Source organism: Salvelinus sp. IW2-2015, linkage group LG36 (assembly GCF_002910315.2).
Source record: "Salvelinus sp. IW2-2015 linkage group LG36, ASM291031v2, whole genome shotgun sequence".
Taxonomy (NCBI): domain Eukaryota; kingdom Metazoa; phylum Chordata; class Actinopteri; order Salmoniformes; family Salmonidae; genus Salvelinus; species Salvelinus sp. IW2-2015.
In genome coordinates, this window is record NC_036875.1 from 32,474,924 (window position 1) to 32,494,540 (window position 19,617).

The following is a 19,617-nucleotide window of genomic DNA, read 5'->3' on the forward strand; positions in this document are numbered from 1 at the left end:
GAAGTGCCCATATCTTTCTTATCTCTCCTCCCTCTCTCTCTCTGCCCCCTGTCTCTCCTCTCTTTCTTCTCACAGGTCCTCACCATCTCTTCCCCACGTTTCACACACCGATCCCGATCGACATGCGTCACCATGAGGGGAGGTACCATTACGAGCCACACCCCCTCCACACCATGCATGGGTAAATAAGACTAACTTATTAAGTTCAGATTCACAACACTTGTTTTGCAGAGCAGGGCAGAATGGGAGTGTTCATGACAAAGGCATCTAGCTGGAATGTTGGGCCCTTGCTTGTTTGTTTAATCTAATCTTCAATTAAATGAATTAATAAACTTGATTTTGTTCTTAAGTTCATCCCATTCTTTACAAGAATGTGAATGAGCAGGTCAGTCATCACCCTGTAGTGATTCACCCTCGGTGATCCCTCCATCCTTCCCTGCTTTCATCTGAGCCAGAGAGAGAGAGAAGCATTTCCAAATGGAGAGAGAGAAAGCCAGGTCCATATCAGAGACAGATGATACTGAGAGAGAAAAGAAAGAACCAGCCAGTTTAGCATCAATAGCATCTCCCCTCCTTACGTTTCATGGTGTGGGACTTGGAAAGCTCTGTGGTCCTCCTGGCATGGTGCGCTGCAACACTAGGGAGCAAACTGCCAGGGAAACATCCTCTTCACATTAGAGGAGATTCACAGAAAGGGATCTGTCAGACAGACAAATAGGGAGGCAGGCAGGGAGGCAGGCAAGGAAGAAGGCAAGGAATATAGAGAGACAGACAGAACTTTGGCCCAATTGTGTTTATTTTTGTCATTCAGTCTCCAACCACACTGACATTTCTTTCCAGTCCACAACTTTTTATTTGTTGTCCGTTCCAGAAAAAGTTTAGTCTGCTTAACATTGCCAGCCTTCCTCTCCCTCCTCTGCTTATCTTAAAAAACACGAACAGATGGATAAAACAAATCAATAGGTTTGTGGGACTTGTCCTTCCATTTATATTCACATATCTGATGGTGATACATATTTTTTTTCCTGCAGCAGAAAAGCTATTCATCACTAAACAAACCAGGAAGGAGTACGAGTGGGGATGAAAACCGAGTCTGTACTCTGACTGCAATGATTAACGTGATTTGATCTTAACAGTGCTCCCCTAATTCATCAAGCCCCTAATCTTCCTCCGGCTGTGCCAAAATCACCCTAATTACGTAACATTGCTCTGCAAATTAAGTGGCGGTTTCATATGTCGGTGTTGTGTCACTTTGTTACCCGCGCTACAGTATGTCAGGGGTTCTGCTTCCTGTCTGCCTGAACATGACACCTCCACACTGAGACCCTTCATCACTGTTTGCATGGAACAAAATGAGTCATTTTGTCAGAGCTGTCATATTTACAGCTCTGGGACTAGTCCTACTCTGGTAGAAAGTAGGGCTGGGAATTGCCAGCGACGTCACGGTATGTGACCGACCGGCTCGATTTGGTCTCAAAATTTGAAGTTGTGTTTTTTACATTGGATAAAAGTAGAGACTCAGTCCATCACTCTCCTTCTTGGTAAAAGTAGAGACTCAAACTAGAAAATGGTATATCATACACTACAGTTGGGGAACAATGGTAAAGTAATTCTGCTTTGAAAGTTGATAAACTTGTAACCTCACCTTTGAGAAAATGGCCTTTGAATGTTTTTGTAAACCTACTGGAGAGCTCTTTTTTGTCTACACCCATCCGGCTTTGTTCGTCTCTACTTTGACCAAGAAGGAGAGTGATGGAGTGCTGCATCAGATGACCTGGCCTCCACAATCACCCGACCTCAACCCAAATGAGATGGTTTGGGATGAGTTGCGCCGCAGAGTGAAGGAAAAGCAGCCAACAAGTGCTCAGCATATGTGGGAACTCCTTCAAGGCTGTTGGAAAAGCATTCCAGGTGAAGCTGGTTGAGAGAATACCAAGAGTGTGCAAAGCTGTCATCAAGGCAAAGGGTGGCTACTTTGAAGAATCTCAAATATAAAATATATTTTGATTTGTTTAACACTTTTTTGCTTACTACATTATTCTATATATGTTATTTCATAGTTTTGATGTCTTCACTATTATTCTACAATGTAGAAAATAGTAAAAATAAAGAAAAACCCTTGAATGAGTAGGTGTGTCTAAACTTTTGACTGGTACTGTATAATATCTGAAAATGTTCTCCCACTCTTTCACAGATGTCAAGGTTGCCCATTTGAAGATGTAATACAATAGCCTTCTGTGTGTTCTCTTTTCGACTCCGTCTGCATATTTGCAATCAAACGCGAGAATTTTCTCCATCTCCTTAGCTATCATACTTTAATTCCGAAGGGCATTCCACTGATTTCAAAACTCGGTCCTCCAGAAAGTGGAGAACAACACCTTTGCAGTATCTTTCAAAAAAGACGCGTTAGAAAGCTTTACCTACACATAGTGACCAGCTCATGTTATAGACAGAAGTGTGCTACATATCAGACGAATCCAAACTCATCTCTCGGCATGTCCAGCCCATCCATTATCTCAGACAATCATGGCTAGCGGGAAGGTTACTGGCTTTTTCCATGGCTAAAACAACTAGGCTCGTAATTGAACAATTTTATTCGTATTTTCAGATGGCATACACGTTTGTTATTAAGGCACATGGAAGTTCACATGTTCCAGAAGGCATTTCTGCCAAAAAACGCATTGTTATAAAAAAAAAGAAGTTTACGTTCAAATGCCTCTCCTGTGAAGTATGGACGTGCAACAAATGTCTAGTTTCCTGAAACGAGTCACATATTATCACAATACTTTGGTGCCAATACGATATGTATTGTGATTCTCACGATTCTACATGTATTGTGATTCGATACTGTGAATTTATTGTGATTCGATGTTCCAAACCATAATACCTGCTGCAGAGGGACAAGAGAGAGCCATGAGAAAACAAGTTTTGATCAGTCATGGAAGTAAAAGTGCTAAAAACAAATTGGCTCCCTGTTTAAAAAGAAGATGGAGAACAAGCTATGAAGGAAAAATATTGGCGTTTTGGTTTTGGCGTTACAGTCATCTGGCACAAAAATAACATTGCGGTATTGTCAAAACAATACGATATATTGTCAAAAATAATATCCTATATGTAACTATATCCATGGCTGACAGTGACTCTGTACAGAGCTAGCTAAACTCAGAAAAAAAAGAAACGTCCTCTCACTGTCAACTGCGTTCATTTTCAGCAAACTTAACATGTGTAAATATTTGTATGAACATAACAAGATTCAACAACTGAGACATAAACTGAACAAGTTCCACAGACATGTGACGAACAGAAATGTAATGTGTCCCTGAGCAAAGGGGGGGTCAAAATCAATAGTAACAGTCAGTATCTGGTGTGGCCACCAGCTGCATTAAGTACTGCAGTGCATTTCCTCCTCATATCCTGCACCAGATTTGCCAGTTCTTGCTGTGAGATGTTACTCCACTCTTCCACCAAGGCACCTGCAAGTTCCCGGACATTTCTGGGGGGAATGGCCCTAGCCCTCACCCTCTGATCCAACAGGTCCCAGATGTGCTCAATGGGATTGAGATACGGGCTCTTCGTTGGCCATGGTAGAACACTGACATTCCTGTCTTGCAGGAAATCATGCACAGAATGAGCAGTATGGCTGGTGGCATTGTCATGCTGCAGGGTCATGTCAGGATGAGCCTGCAGGAAGGGTACCACATGAGGGAGGAGGATGTCTTCCCTGTAACGCACAGCGTTGAGATTGCCTGCAATGACAACAAACTCAGTCTGATGATGCTGTGACACACCGCCCCAGATCATGACAGACCTTCCACCTCCAAATCGATCCCGCTCCAGAGTACAGGCCTCGGTGTAACGCTCATTACTTCGACGATAAACGCAAATCCGACCATCACCCCTGGTGAGACAAAACCGCGACTCGTCAGTGAAGAGCACTTTTTGCCAGCCCTGTCTGGTCCAGCGACGGTGGGTTTGTGGCCATAGGCGACGATGTTGCCGGTGATGTCTGGTGAGGACCTGCCTTACAACAGGCCTACAAGCCCCCAGTCCAGCTTCTCTCAGCCTATTGCGGACAGTGTGAGCACTGATGGAGGGATTGTGCATTCCTGGTGTAACTCGGGCAGTTGTTGTTGCCATCCTGTACCTGTCCCGCAGGTGTGATGTTCGGATGTACCAATCCTGTGCAGGTGTTGTTACACGTGGTCTGCCACTGCGAGGACGATTAGCTGTCCATCCTGTCTCCCTGTAGTGCTGTCTTAGGCGTCTCACAGTACGGACATTGCAATTTATTGCCCTGGCCACATCTGTAGTCCTCATGCCTCCTTGCAGCATGCCTAAGGCACGTCCTAAGGCACGTGAGCAGGGACCCTGGGCATCTTGCTTTTGGTGTTTTTCAGAGTCAGTAGAAAGGCCTCTTTAGTGTCCTAAGTTTGCATAACTGTGACCTTAATTGCATACCGTCTGTAAGCTGTTAGTGTCTTAACGACCGTTCCACAGGTGCATGTTCATTAATTGCTTATGGTTCATTGAACAAGCATGGGAAACCGTGTTTAAACCCTTTACAATGAAGATCTGTGAAGTTATTTTGATTTTTACGAATTATTTTTGAAAGACAGGGTCCTGAAAAGGGGACGTTTCTTTTTTTGCTGAGTTTATATGACTTTTCCTGCTCGGTTAATGACTAGTTTCCATTACAGTAGAACCAGGAGGAACCAGGATGAATGAGAACTAAGGAAAACCAGGGACAGGGTTCCTAGGGAGGGATGCTGCATCAGTCAGTGCCTGGGTAGCTGTACTCATGGATATGGCTAGATGCACCAAAGACCTAAGACTAAAATGCTTGGAGCATTTTGCCTCTTCTGGACTGGGGGAATTTGGGGAAATTCTTTGGGGACAGAATTTCCTCAACAGTACAGTACAGGGCTAGCTTGCTCTGAGACAGTGTTAAAGTACAGCATTTTGTTTTGAGACAGTGCTTATCATGTGCAGTGTACAGCGGAATGTGGAAATGGGCATCCTCTGTGTGAACCCACAAGTCTGGTAAGAGGGATGACAGTCTTCCTTCTCTGTCAACATGTTAGAGGGGGTTACTAATTAGTATCCAAAATCCAGCCTTCTGTTCCCAGAACCTCAACGACAACACAACAAGAGGAAAAGAAAAACAGATCCCCACTCATTCCAGACCAGCAGGACTGCTATTTATTATTTTTGAGAGAGTGAGGCAGTAAATTGCAGCATTGAGCTGAGCAGGATTCTGCCCCAAGGTTTTGTGCGGTGGAGCTGTGGAGCTGCAGCCTGCACCACCCTTTTACACAAACAGATGTGGTCCAGTTTACCAGGCAATCAGTCTGGGCTTGGAATGTGTTGATTAAATGGATTTTACAGATCAGCCATTTGTTTTTTTCTTTGTTTGGCTCGGTTAGCGTGCTGTTCCCGAGTGTGCTGATTGGTTAGCGTTAGAAGGGAGGCCGATCCTGAGCATGCTGATTGTGGAAAGATGGGGTTGATCCCAAGCGTGCCGATTGGGTACATTTTGTTGGTTCAAGTCTTCACTCTGGTTATGGGAGGATTTAACAGTTCCTGTGAATTATTGTAAGGAATGAATTCATGAAAGGACAGATACAGCCATCAGTCAAATTAAAGGCTGTTGCAAATGAACGGCTTAAAAATGTCAAGATTTATCTGATGCCCTTTAAATAATTTGCACTTGGTTTGAAGAACTGCGGAAGTCACCAAGTTGAATCAGAATAAAATATAAGTGTGTCTTTGCATACTAGCTACTGTCCTATGTTTCTAGGTCATCCTCATCCCGTTGTCTACTGTACATAAAGAATAATATATCTTTCAAAGTTTGAGGCCAAATCCTCAGCATCCTGATGAAGGGTCCCAAACACAACTACAGTAGGAGCTCACTGCAGCCCCAGCCCCTGTGGGGTAACATCCAAAATGGCACCCGATTCCCTTTATAGTACAATACTTTTGACCAGAGCCCTATGGACCCTGGTCAAAGTAGTGCATATATGAAATAGGGTGCCATTTGGGATGCAGACACAGTGATTTATCTCAATGGGAGCACCTGCCCAGATGTACAGACAAGTGTCTCACGTCGTAATTCATCCGCTGAGCCAGTAGGGAACAACATGCCAGAGAGGAAAATACTAACTTATTGGCGATTCCAGCCAGCCAGGCAGAGAGAGTAGAGAGAGATCCACTGAAACAGGATGCCTGAATTCAAATAACCTTCAGTGTTGAGAAAGAGAGGTAAAGGCTTCTGTCTGTCCGTCAGTCCAGACAAAGGCTTCCTTTACTACCCGTTCCCCATCCCTGGAGTTAAAGAAAATAACTAAGAGTACTTAAGAAGAGTGTTGAATAGGTACAGGTGGCCCTAACCAGCCTCTGTTCGTCTACTGCCCTGCCCCACACCAAAAGGACCGCACAGAAATGTGCCCCCTCCCCTGTCCCATGTAGTTGACATGCATACACAAAGGTATGCACTTACTCATAGGCTTTTCAAGCTAAAACAAGCAATCCCTTGTCCAAATGCACTTTTTCTCACACTAGGAATCCAACAATGGGGTGACAGTGTAGCTAGCTACAAGCTTGTAATCATCTAGTGAAGCAAACAACAATTACCTGAATTGGAAATGTACTGTAATGTAGTTTGTGTGTCCTCACTCTTGAATCATTCTCTCCCCATTCTACTCATCTGTGGTGAACTTACCATTAGGCAGAAGAGGCATTTGCCTCAGGCCTCACATCATCAAGGGACATAATACAAAAAATTATACTGGTAGTAATTTTTTTACATTTAATTTCTCTGCTGTAACTAAGACATGTCTGTGGAAAAGCAGTTCAAGTAACATCTTGTCAGAAAGAGGGCGTTTTAACAAGACTTTAGTAGCTGTCAGAGAGGTCTCCTTTTTGTTGTCCCCTGACAGGCCGAGGTAGTACATTTCACCTTATTATCACGGACTCAAACACGCACATGGTAGTTTGCATGATTTATGTCCTGTATGTGTTAACGTGTTCTGGTGTCATACTGTGACAGACAAATAAGGTTTCGTTGATTGAGACGATGTGTGAACACTGCATTGTGTTACTGGGGTATTTTGAAGCGCAGAGAAACCCATACAAAAAAAAAAAATCTGAAATGTTTTCCCATTGAAACAAAGGAATTGAAGGACTTTAAGAAATATATGTGTCCATTATATGTCATGTTTCCATTTGAGCTGATAAAATAAATAATTTGAGTCTGGGAGCCAGGGCTCCCCAATTCATTTTGAACCAGTCAGGTTAGTTGTGGTTCACCATTTTTGCACTTCCATAAGGGAGAGCATTCACAGCCTCCACAAACTTGACCATTTCAATTTCACAGTATTAATTAGCATTCACAGCCTCCACTTGTGTACTCTGTGTGTTGATCTTCTGTGGCTTAGGTCAGGACCACAGGAGTCAGTCAGCTCTAAATGCTCGTTGGGGTCATCACACCACAGATCCCAGATCCCACCGCTCCACCAAATGACGTTCTCCCCACAGCACAGTGGTAACAGGGAACACTGGGGCTAAACATGAAGGACGGTGACCAACCAGTACGGTCCGTAAAAAATTACCCAGACAGATAAGAGCGCTCTCGTGCCAGTTTTGCGAAACCCGGAGCGTCAGCAAAGCCGGACGCTAATCTCTGGAACTCGCGCGGGGCTCTCTCTAACTCTGTGCTGTGTGTGGAAGCACCAAGGGGAGGGAATCGGCGTCTGTTTCTTCTCAGCTCCCCCAGAACAGAACAGAAACCTCTTTATGGGCCGTCCATTGGAAGGGGTTGGTGGCAGAAAGTTGGCCGTCAGACAAGGCTGGTTGTCTGTAGGCGTTTACTGGAAACAGAGGAAGCAACAAGGCCTGTGTTGGGTTGGGGCAGGTTGGCTCCAATACAGAGGGGTATAAATGAGAGACTGAGGTGAATCCAGGCCTTTCCAAGAACGCTAACATCTCAGACCCACCTTTCAGACCCACAACCAGCCTCAGACAGACAGCCTGTCATCCCTGTGGATTTCAGTGATTTAGAGATGAGTATAGCCAAATCCACAGATTTTACAGGAAGAAATATCAGTATTTTAACTGTTTTTTTACCTCGTGCTCTTGGCACATATCAGAATTTACTATCCTTGAGATACAGAACTATGTGTTTTAAATCCAAAGTCCTAGTTGTATCTAATATGAATTATTATCATTATAACTAATGGATGTTAAAACATCTTTGTGTATACTAGCTTATTTAGGATTTTTCAAAGCCAGAGCATTTTGGTAGTTTTTTGTATGTTGCCTGCCTGCCCTGCAACTCATCAGTTGAGCAGACTCAAGTCTTGTACTCTGAGCCCCCAACCCCACCATCCCCACTCTCCCCCACCCTCTCCCATCCTCCCCCACCTCACTGCCCCACCCTCTCCCACTCTCTCCTATTCGCTCCCCACCTCACTGTCCCACCCTCTCCACTCTCCCCCATCCTCCTCCACCTCACGTGTCCCACCCTCTCCCACTTCCCCTATCCTCTCCCCAACTCACTGTTCCCCCTCTCCCACTCTCCTCCCCACCTCACTGTCCCACCCTCTCCCACTCTCCCGATCCTCCCCCACTCTCCCCCACCTCACTGTCCCACCCTCTCCCACTCTCCCCCACCTCATTAGTGGTCATTTCCTCCTGCTTGGAAAGTGACTGAAGACTAATGAAGTGTGAGGACGTGGTACTGCTTTGTTTAAAAACTACTCCTGACACATCGACTCCTCAGTTAGGAGGAGCAGCCTGCATGTCTCAATAACAACAGACAGACCGTGGAGGGTTGTGGATGAATTGCAGCATAAAAATGTGTGTCTTTTGGCTTCTAGCAAAATACATTCTAGTCTCTTGGCTTCTACCTTTCACTGTTATTTTTGCAAGAGAATAGAGTTGAACAAGTTCTTCATCTGAATGTAAGTACAGTAGCCTACAGAGCTCTTGAGTGGTGTCCGGCAGTCTTTCTTCCTCAGAGAAGTGGCAGTCACTCCCTGTTTCCAGGTGCTCTACTGTCTGGCCCACCACACATTGTGGTTTCAATTAGACCCATTTGAAAATGTAATAGCACAACAACCAGATTCACAGGAGGAGTAGCATGCCGCTTCAAAGAACTAGCTTTGCCAAAGACAGTTCAAAGAACTGTGCCAGCAGTCAGCAGACAGACTGTACTGTATTCAGTGTTCAATTCTGGCTTCAGGGGGCAGCTATCAAGAGTTACAGCAACCTGGCTGTGTATCTACAAGCAGACTTGCTAGTTAACTGCCAACAAATGACAAATATATATCCCACTGACGGTGACCTGTGGACTATATTACCTCTGACTCTGTCGATGGTTGTCTCTTTCACTCTCTATTTTTGACATTAACTAATTCTCCACGTCTTTTCTCTCTCGCCAGACCTCAAGGCCTAGCCAGCAGCCCAGTCATCTCAGACGGCATCTCTCTGATCCGTCTGTCCCCTCAGGCAGCAGGGACGGGGGACTCCCCCTTCAGCCCCCCTCACCCCTACATCAACCACCACATGGAGCACTACCTCCGGTCCATGCACAGCAGCCCTACCCTATCCATGATCTCAGCTGCCCGTGGACTCAGCCCCGCAGAAGGTGAGACACACACGCACACAGACACGCATGCAATCTCCTGGCAGTTATAGGGGATCTTACTATAAGAGAGCATTAGAATAAATCAAAAATGTAAAATGTCCAGATAAAACTACATTTTCTACGTCAAATCACAGCCCATATCTGTTAGATTATGAATTATATTTATACAAATGCTAACAATAAGGCAGAAATATAGTTGGTTGATTTACAAACATATTTGTTTCAGCATTAAGGTGAGATGAGAGGAGCAGACTGTGTTTGAGGAACATAAGAATAGTATATAAGATAGTTGTCGCTATAAACACACGTCTTGCACACAACATCTCCCAGAACACACCTGGGTATATGTTGTTAAGTTGTTTACACACTACATTACCCACCATACTGTGATAATTAGTCTAACGCCTAATACACTCTGATACATTAAAACATTCTCCTTTCATCCTCTCATGTAATGGGATGTGTATGAGGTATATAGTGTGTGTGTGTTTGCATGTGTGTACGTGTGTGCGTGCTTGAATGTGTGTGTGTGTGAGAGAGATTGAGAGTGTATGTGTACACATGCACAGAATAGAATAGAATGTGTGTATAAGTGTGTGAACGAATGTTTGGGTATCGGAAACCATGGAAATTAGCAAAGACAAACAAAGCCCATTTCCTTCCCCTGTACGGAGTTCATATGATGACAGGCCTGTCCTCACAAACCTGTTATGACAACAGGTTGAAGAGACTAGAGAGAGCCGCCTGAGAGGCTAAAAAGCTGAACAATAGAGCCACCTGAGAGGATAAAAGGTTATCCACTACCCTCCACCATCTTTAGTGTGTCTGTCCTATTCACTACCCTCCACCATCTTTAGTGTGTCTGTCCTATTCACTACCCTCCACCATCTTTAGGTCATGTCCTATTTCACCTACCCTCCACCATCTTAGTGTCTGTCCTATTTCACTACCCTCCACCATCTTTTAGTGTGTCTGTCCTATTCACTCCCCTCCACCATCTTTAGTGTGTCTGTCCTATCCACTACCCTCCACCATTTTAGTGTGTCTGTCCTATCCACTACCCTCCACCATCTTTAGTGTGTCTGTCCTATCCACTACCCTCCACCATCTTTAGTGTGTCTGTCCTATACACTACCCTCCACCATCTTTAGTGTGTCTGTCCTATTCACTACCCTCCACCATCTTTAGTGTCTGTCCTATTCACTACCCTCCACCATCTTAGTGTCTGTCCTATTCACTACCCTCCACCATCTTTAGTGTCTGTCCTATTCACTACCCTCCACCATCTTTAGTGTGTCTGTCCTATTCACTACCCTCCACCATCTTTAGTGTCTGTCCTATCACTACCTCCACCATCTTTAGTGTGTTCTGTCCTATCCACTACCCTCCACCATCTTTAGTGTGTCTGTCCTATTCACTACCCTCCACCATCTTTAGTGTGTCTGTCCTATTCACTACCCTCCACCATCTTTAGTGTGTCTGTCCTATTCACTACCCTCCACCATATTTAGTGTGTCTTCCTATCCACTACCCTCCACCATCTTTAGTGTGTCTGTCCTATTCACTACCCTCCACCATCTTTAGTGTGTCTGTCCTATCCACTACCCTCACCATCTTTAGTGTGTCTGTCCTATCCACTACCCTCCACCATCTTTAGTGTGTCTGTCCTATTCACTACCCTCCACCATCCTTAGTGTGTCTGTCCTATTCACTACCCTCCACCATCTTTAGTGTGTTCTGTCCTTCACTACCCTCCACCATCTTTAGTGTGTCTCCTATTCACTACCCTCCACCATCTTTAGTGTGTCTGTCCTATTCACTACCCTCCACCATCTTTAGTGTGTCTGTCCTATTCACTACCCTCCACCATCTTTAGTGTGTCTGTCCTATTCACTACCCTCCACCATCTTTAGTGTGTCTGTCCTATTCACTAGCCTCCACCATCTTTAGTGTGTCTGTCCTATTCACTACCCTCCACCATCTTTAGTGTCTTGTCCTATTCCACTACCTCCACCATCTTTAGTGTGTCTGTCCTATCCACTACCCTCCACCATCTTTAGTGTGTCTGTCCTATTCACTACCCTCCACCATACTTTAGTGTGTCTGTCCTATTCACTACCCTCCACCATCTTTAGTGTGTCTGTCCTATCCACTACCCTCCACCATCTTTAGTGTGTCGTCCTATTCACTACCCTCACCATCTTTAGTGTGTCTGTCCTATCCACTACCCTCCACCATCTTTAGTGTGTCTGTCCTATCCACTACCCTCCACCATCTTTAGTGTCTGTCCTATTCACTACCCTCCACCATCTTTAGTGTGTCTGTCCTATTCACTACCCTCCACCATCTTTAGTGTGTCTGTCCTATTCACTACCCTCCACCATCTTTAGTGTGTCTGTCCTATCCACTACCCTCCACCATCTTTAGTGTGTCTGTCCTATTCACTACCCCCCACCATCTTTAGTGTGTCTGTCCTATTCACTACCCTCCACCATCTTTAGTGTGTCTGTCCTATCCACTACCCTCCACCATCTTTAGTGTGTCTGTCCTATTCACTACCCTCCACCATCTTTAGTGTGTCTGTCCTATTCACTACCCTCCACCATCTTTAGTGTGTCTGTCCTATCCACTACCCTCCACCATCTTTAGTGTGTCTGTCCTATCCACTACCCTCCACCATCTTTAGTGTGTCTGTCCTATTCACTACCCTCCACCATCTTTAGTGTGTCTGTCCTATTCACTACCCTCCACCATCTTTAGTGTCTGTCCAGTCCACACAAAGCAGCTGTACTGGAAGTGGTTATGTGATCTGGCAGGTGAGGAGAGCTTCTCTGTGGGCCTCCTGTTCTCTTTTACTTTTTTTTTTTTTAAACACATTTCTCTGTTTCATGATTTCTATTTATTTTTATATTTTTTGGTTGCTTTTTTTTCGTACAGGTGATTTGCCCATAGTCTTTTTACGAGTTGTTCACATTCTGATATAGCAAGATTACATTTTTAAATGGGTCAATGTCTATAAGCTCTTTCAGACGAAATTATTATGCAAAAAATTATATCAGACTTTGTTTTTTAAAGTATTTCAATCTTCTCCTTCCTATTTCTACTCGACTGAATATCACGTAAATTATACATCAATTATACATCAATATGTTATTGGTCTTCATTTTGGTGTTTGCATGATTTCTAATTTATTTTATATTTTTTTGGTTGCTTTTTTTCGTACAGGTGATTTGCCATAGTCTTTTTACGAGTTGTTCACATTCTGATATAGCAAGATTACATTTTTAAATGGGTCAATGTCTATAAGCTCTTTCAGACGAAATTATTATGCAAAAAAGTATATCAGACTTTGTTTGTTAAGTATTTCAATCTTCTCCTTCCTATTTCTACTCGACTGAATATCACGTAAATTATACATCAATTATACATCAATATGTTATTGGTCTTCATTTTGGTGTGGCCCGTGGCTTTGGTAACCCAGAGGAAAGGGGCTCAAACCTCCACCCCCCCCCCTCTCTTTTCTCCCCAGTTTCACTAACTAACAGTAGAGACATTAAGCCCTTTGAGGGAGCTCAAACTACCCTTCTATCCCTCCACTCCCTCTCCCTTCTTCCTCCCTTTTCTAACAGTAGAGTATTGTGTGTATTGTTGTGTATTGTTAGATATTACTGCACTGTTGGAGCAAAGAACACAAGCATTTCGCTGCATCCGTAATAACGTCTGCTAAATACACTACCGTTCAAAAGTTTGGGGTCACTTAGAAATGTTCTTGTTTTTGAAAGATTAGCCTATCACAATATTATATATGATCACTTGTGAATGATGCCCAACTTTAGAAACTGGTTTTATTTTGTGACTTTTTCTAATCATAGTCGCACACCTCATGTAGCCTAGCCCATAGGACTATATGTTTTGATAAGGTTTGTATCACAACTAAATAGCTTCTTAAAATTAAGCACATGAATCCGCTTTACAAGGGGGTTAGAGCCTAACTGGCATATATAAGCAGCACGTGAGTTTAAAGTTTGGGGAAGAACATTTTCACCATAACAATGCACCTTTATAATAAAAGCATTACATGCATAATTGTATTTGCTGCCACTTTTGATAATGGTGTTTACCCGCTAATGGAACATTTGTACTTATAGCCTACTACCACTATAATGTGAAGAAATAGCCTAATAGTTTATCAACATTTTAAACTAAATGTTCTGATCTATTGTGTCAGCCACATTGCGTAAACAAATATTGTGGTTGTATTCATTTGGGATCTATTGCACCCCACAACTTTCCCCACAACTTTCCCAGACTATGTTTGGAATATTTATTTATTGCACAGAATAGAATAGCACTCAGGAAGAAGGTCACAACGCTGATCTCTGGGCCGCAAAAGGCATGTTTTTTTTTAGGGTGCATTCCGGCCTCAAAGGTGATACTGCCGTGAAATTCGAGGCATTATCAAGTGCTTGTCAAATTGTGAATGAGAGACTATTGAAGTGTGTACAACCTGCACACAAAAAACAAAGCAGAGCTCATGCCTTTCAAGCGACTATTTTTCAAATCATCTTTAGTCTCATCATGCAGCCTTACAATGTATTAAAAATCCAAACATATAGCCCAACGTTTGTAGAACAACTAAAGTTACATTAATAACTCTAAATTAAGCATATAGGAATACCTACTGTATTTCTTTGTTAAAAGGATTAGCCCCTTTTTAAAATGTTCGCCTAAAATTACATATCCAAATCTAACTGCCTGTAGCTGAAGCAAGGATATGCATATTCTTGGTACCATTTGAAAGGAAACACTTTGAAGTTTATGGAAATGTGAAAGGAACGTAGCAGAATATAACACAATAGATCTGGTAAAAGATAATACAAAGAAGAAAAAACGTTATTTTTAATTTTTTTTGTACCATCATTTTTGAAACACAAGAGAAAGGCCATAATCTATTATTCCAGCTCAGGTGCAATTTGGATTTTGGCCACTAGATGGCATCAGTGTATGTGCAAAGTTTTAGACTGATCCAATGAACCATTGCATTTCTGTTCAAACTTTTGTGTCAAGACTGCTCAAATGTGCCTAATTTGTTTATTAATAACTTTTCATGTTCAAAATTGTGCACTCTTCTCAAACAATAGCATGGTATTCTTTCACTGTAACAGCTACTGTAAATTGGACAGTGCAGTTAGATTAAGAAGAATGTAATCTTTCTGCCAATATCAGATATGTCTATGTCCTGGGAAATTTTCTTATTACTTACAACCTCATGCTAATCGCATTAGCCTATGTTAGCTCAACTGTCCCGTGGAAGGGACACCGATCCCATGGATTGGAATTGCTGCATGTGCACACTCCCTCAAATCGTCTGGAGAATTTATTTATTTTTAATTCAGCTTTGTTCAGTTGAATTTTTCATACTATAAAATAATATAAACTAATGCTATGGAATTCTAAGCAAATCTTGTCTACTATATGAACTAGTGTAGCCCACAGCCATATGGCATAGCCACATCAGGACCTAACATAAGGACAACTCAGAGTATGCTTTTCTTTTCTTCTGAAATAGAATACATTTTGTTCATATCATGCTTCTTTAGACCTGTTTAAAGTACATAATGGATTTATTGTGAAGGTGTAGGCTATATTACATGGATTTATTATACTTTTTAAAATGTAGATGTTCCAAAGGTCCGCATCAGTGGCTTGTAGGCCCTGTGTGGAAGCCAGGACATGCTAAATGTGTTTATGTTAATAAACGGTCAATTACAATGAGACTGACAGTTATTTGCTTGACAATCACCGGCTGACGAAATTTTGTGACCGCCACAGCCCTATATGTGACCAATAAAATTTGATTTGATGATTTGAGACATTAGCCCCTGACATATCCACAGGGACAAACGGAGAGCAGGAAACAGGGGGAGGAGGCCACAGTAATGGCTTTAGCCCACAGTGGCTCGCTGTGAAGGAAAGGAAAGGAAGAAAAACAAATCCATCTCTCACTCTTATAGCTTGTGACACTTTTAAATGTGGGTTTACTGGGTGCAGGTGTTAACATGTATTACATCAATATTACTGTGGTGCTCAAGGGTTTCCCTGCTTATCACTATTGGTTACATTTATGCTTTCGCCTGTGTGTGTGTGTGTGTGTGTTGTTGTGTGTGTGTGTGTGTGTGTGTTGGTTTGTGTTGTGTGTGTGTGTGTGTGCTGTTGTGTGTGTGTGGTGTGTGGTGTGTGTGTGTGTGTGGTGTGTGTGTGTGTGTGTGTTGTGTGTGTGTGTGTGTTGTGTGTGTGTGTGGTGTGTGTGTGTGTGTGTGTGTGTTGTGTGAGCAGATAGTCTGTCACAGTATAATTTATGTACGAAACATGAGAAAAGCAGGAATGTTTATCCCTTCTTTCTTTTCTCTTCTTTGTTTCTTCCTTACTCCCCAGGTCATTACACACCGCCATCAAACCTCAGATTCAACCCATCGTGACCAAAAGCCTTTTTGCTCCAGGCATCTGCTGTAGCAAAGATCTTCAAACCTGTGAAGCAATGCACATCTCTCTGTGTCTGTCTGTTTCTAATCCTTCCATTTCCTCTCTCTCTCTCTCCTCGCTTCTCTCTCATCTTCTCTCTCTCTCCTCTCTCTCTCTCTCTCTCTCTCTCTCTGTCTGGTCGTGTCGTCGTGTCTCTGCTCTCTTTGTCTATCTTACCTCTCTTCGCTGTCTGTCTTGTTCCTTGCCAGTCTTCCTGTCTCAAGTGTTGGTAGTAACAGTGCTTCTCATTCACCCGCTCTCTGTCCTCAGTGACCATGAGTCACCTGAAGGAGCTGGTCTGTTCAGCTCCCCTCCCCCTCCGGGCGACCCTACACATACTCACCTCATGGCAGTTAGGCAGAGCAACTACGGAGACCTCCTTGCAACGGCGCCGGCAGCAGCACACCTGCCCTACTACATCCTCTTACGGTGAGTCACCTGAAATAGTAAAGCAACCCACAGGGTTGTATCGCAATTACACCGATTCTCTGATTCGGGTAAGAAACCTGGTCTGGATGGCACACACCACGCAGGATTCTTCCGACACAGCCACCCAAACCATCTGATACACCAATCCCCACCACCTAATTCTTCACCTGTCTACATGTCTAAAGCGAACGCTAACGACCAGGGTTTCCTACACGTTATAGCACTTACTTTGGACTCACCTCACTGCTGTTCATATTATTTTTAAAAAATGTAACCTTATTTATTTAACTTGCAAGTCAGTTAAGAACAAATTCTTATTTACAATGACAGCCTACCCCGGCCAAACCCTAACCCGGACGACACTGGGCCAATTGTGCGCCGCCCTATGGGACTCCCGATCACAGCCTGTTGTGAAACAGCCTGGAATTGAACCAGGGTCTGTAGTGATGACTCTAGCACTGAGATGCAGTGCCTTATACCACTGTGCCACTCAGGAGCCCCTTATAAACTGGTTGGTTCGAGCCCTAAATGCTGATTGGCTGAACGCTGTGGTATATCAGACTGCATTCTACGCGTATGACAAAACATTTATTTTTACTGCTCTAATTACATTGGTAAACAGTTTATAATAGCAATAAGGCTCCTCTGGGGTTTGTGATACTGTATACAGTGCATTCGGAAAGTAGTCAGACCCCTTGACTTTTTCCACATTTTGTTACGTTACAGCTTCATTCTAAAACAGATTACATTTATAACTTTTTTTTCCATAATTCTACACACAATACCCCATAATTTTTTCATAATTCTACCCACAATACCGCATAATGACAGAACCAAAACAGGTTTTTAGAAATTTTTGCAAATGTATTAAAAATATAATAACACATTTACATAAGTATTCAGACCCTTTACTCAGTACTTTGTTGAAGCACCTTTGGCAGTGATTACAGCCTTGCGTCTTTGAGTCTTGGTGGTTCAAAACTGTGGGACCTTATATAGACAGGTATGTGCCTTTCCAAATCACGTCCAATCACTTGAATGTACCACAGGTGGACTCCAATGAAGTTGTAGAAACATCTCAAGGATGATCAATGGAAACAGGATGCATCTGAGCTCAATTATGATTTTTTGACTAAGGGCTGTGTCCAGGCACTCCACATTGTGTCGTGCTTAAGAACAGCCCTTAGCTGTGGTATATTGGCCATATACCACACCCCCTCGTGCCTTATTGCTTAGTTATCCATATACCACACTACTAAATACAAACAGCTTAGTTATCCATATACCACACTACTAAATACAAACAGCTTAGTTATCCATATACCNACTACTAAATACTAACAGCTTAGTTATCCATATACCACACTACTAAATACAAACAGCTTAGTTATCCATATACCACACTACTAAATACTAACAGCCTTGTCGCCCTTTGTGCTGATCTCCAGGTATGTGGATGTGGTGCTGTGCTTTTCATAGATGCCTTTTCTTCTTGTGGTTTTCTGTGTGTAAGACTTCCCCACATCAAAGTGAGAGTCGTGGGGTCTTATATAAACACAGAAAGGCCTGAGGCTGGGGACTCGTAAAAACCCCTACTGTTCTCCCAGCACAGGCTTCTTATTCACACAGCCAGTCATATGGTCTTTTAGGTGTGTTACACTGTTATCAGTAACATCCTGTAAATTCACAGCGGTAACCTTAAAAGGGCAATCATGGAGAGRGGGGGGGGGGGGGCAGTGGATGTACTATATTGCAGGCAGCAGCAGATGCCAGAGCTTCTATATCTGTCTCTTCTCTTTCTCAGTCAGTGTTATGGCAGGTATACTGTAAATCTGTGGTTCATGCTCTGCTCTCTACAGCTAATGGCAAGGACAGAGGCTAGATGCAGGCAGGGGTCATTCAGTGACAGTGTGACAGAAGAGAAGTTGCGAACAACCCTGCTTTTCACAGAAGTCAGACATATGGTGAGGGACCTAAACCTTGCTGCCAGTCTGTTTCACTCGCCTGTTATTGCATTGTTATTGGACCCAGAACTACAGATGTAGGATCTTAATTTGATCACCCTGTTGCAGGATAACTTTCCTTCAATTTAAAACGTATAGTGTATTTGAGGTTTAAAAGGTTTCTGAAGTTTGTAATTTTCACTTTGACATTTCAGACTTGATTTTCCCTTACACAAAAAGGTGTCAACCTGTCACGTTCCTGACCTATTTCTGTTAGTTTGTTATGTGTGTTAGTTGGTCAGGACGTGAGGTTGGGTGGGCATTCTATGTTTTCTGTTTCTATGTTGGTTTTGGGTTGCCTGGTATGGCTCTCAATTAGAGGCAGGTGTTTGACGTTTCCTCTGATTGAGAGTCATATTTAGGTAGGCTGTTCACAATGTTTGTTTGTGGGTGGTTGTCTTCCGTGTCTGTGTCTGTACACCACGCGGGACTGTTTTCGGTTTGTTTGTTCCTCGTTCATTTGTGTAGCCTATGTTTCCTATTCGTGCGTTCTTCTTGTTTTATGTAAGTTCGTCGTCTAGGTCTGTCTACACCGTTTGTTGTTTTTGTTAGTTTAGTCAAGTTCGTGTTTTCTTTAATAAATTATGTGTACAAACTCAGCTGCATTTTGGTTCGATCCCTGCTCCTCCTCTTCGATGAAAAAAAAAAAAAAAAAAAAAAAAAAAAAAAAAAAAAAAAAAAAAAAAAAAAAACAATAGAGGAGGAGGACGCCGTTACAGAATCACCCACCAAATTCCAGAGCCAAGCAGCGGAGTAAACGGAGTAAGGGACAGAAAAGAAGGAGGAATGGACTTGGGACGATATATTGGGGAAGGGTTGCTACACATGGGAGGAGATCCTGGCTGGTAGGGATCGCCTCCCATGGGAACAGCTGGAGGCACTGAGGAGAGCAGAGGCTACCGGAGAGAAACGGGTTATGAGGGACGCGTCTTGCACGAAGCCAAAAGCCCGTGAGTAACTCCAAAAATTTTGGGGGGGGGCTAAGGGTGTGGGCCAAGGGCAGGTAGGAGACCTGCG

General features: G+C 43.2%; 1 protein-coding gene across 1 annotated transcript in view; it reads left to right on the forward strand.

Annotated features, from left to right (window-relative positions):
* Positions 1-19,617, forward strand: part of LOC111959648 (zinc finger protein GLI2-like) — a 156,536-nt gene that overhangs the window by 63,491 nt on the left and 73,428 nt on the right. Inside the window, exons 3-5 of the mRNA XM_070437600.1 lie at positions 76-181; positions 9,441-9,689; positions 16,475-16,597. Coding sequence (XP_070293701.1) covers positions 76-181; positions 9,441-9,689; positions 16,475-16,597 — 478 coding nt within the window. The remainder of the gene's footprint in view (positions 1-75; positions 182-9,440; positions 9,690-16,474; positions 16,598-19,617) is intronic.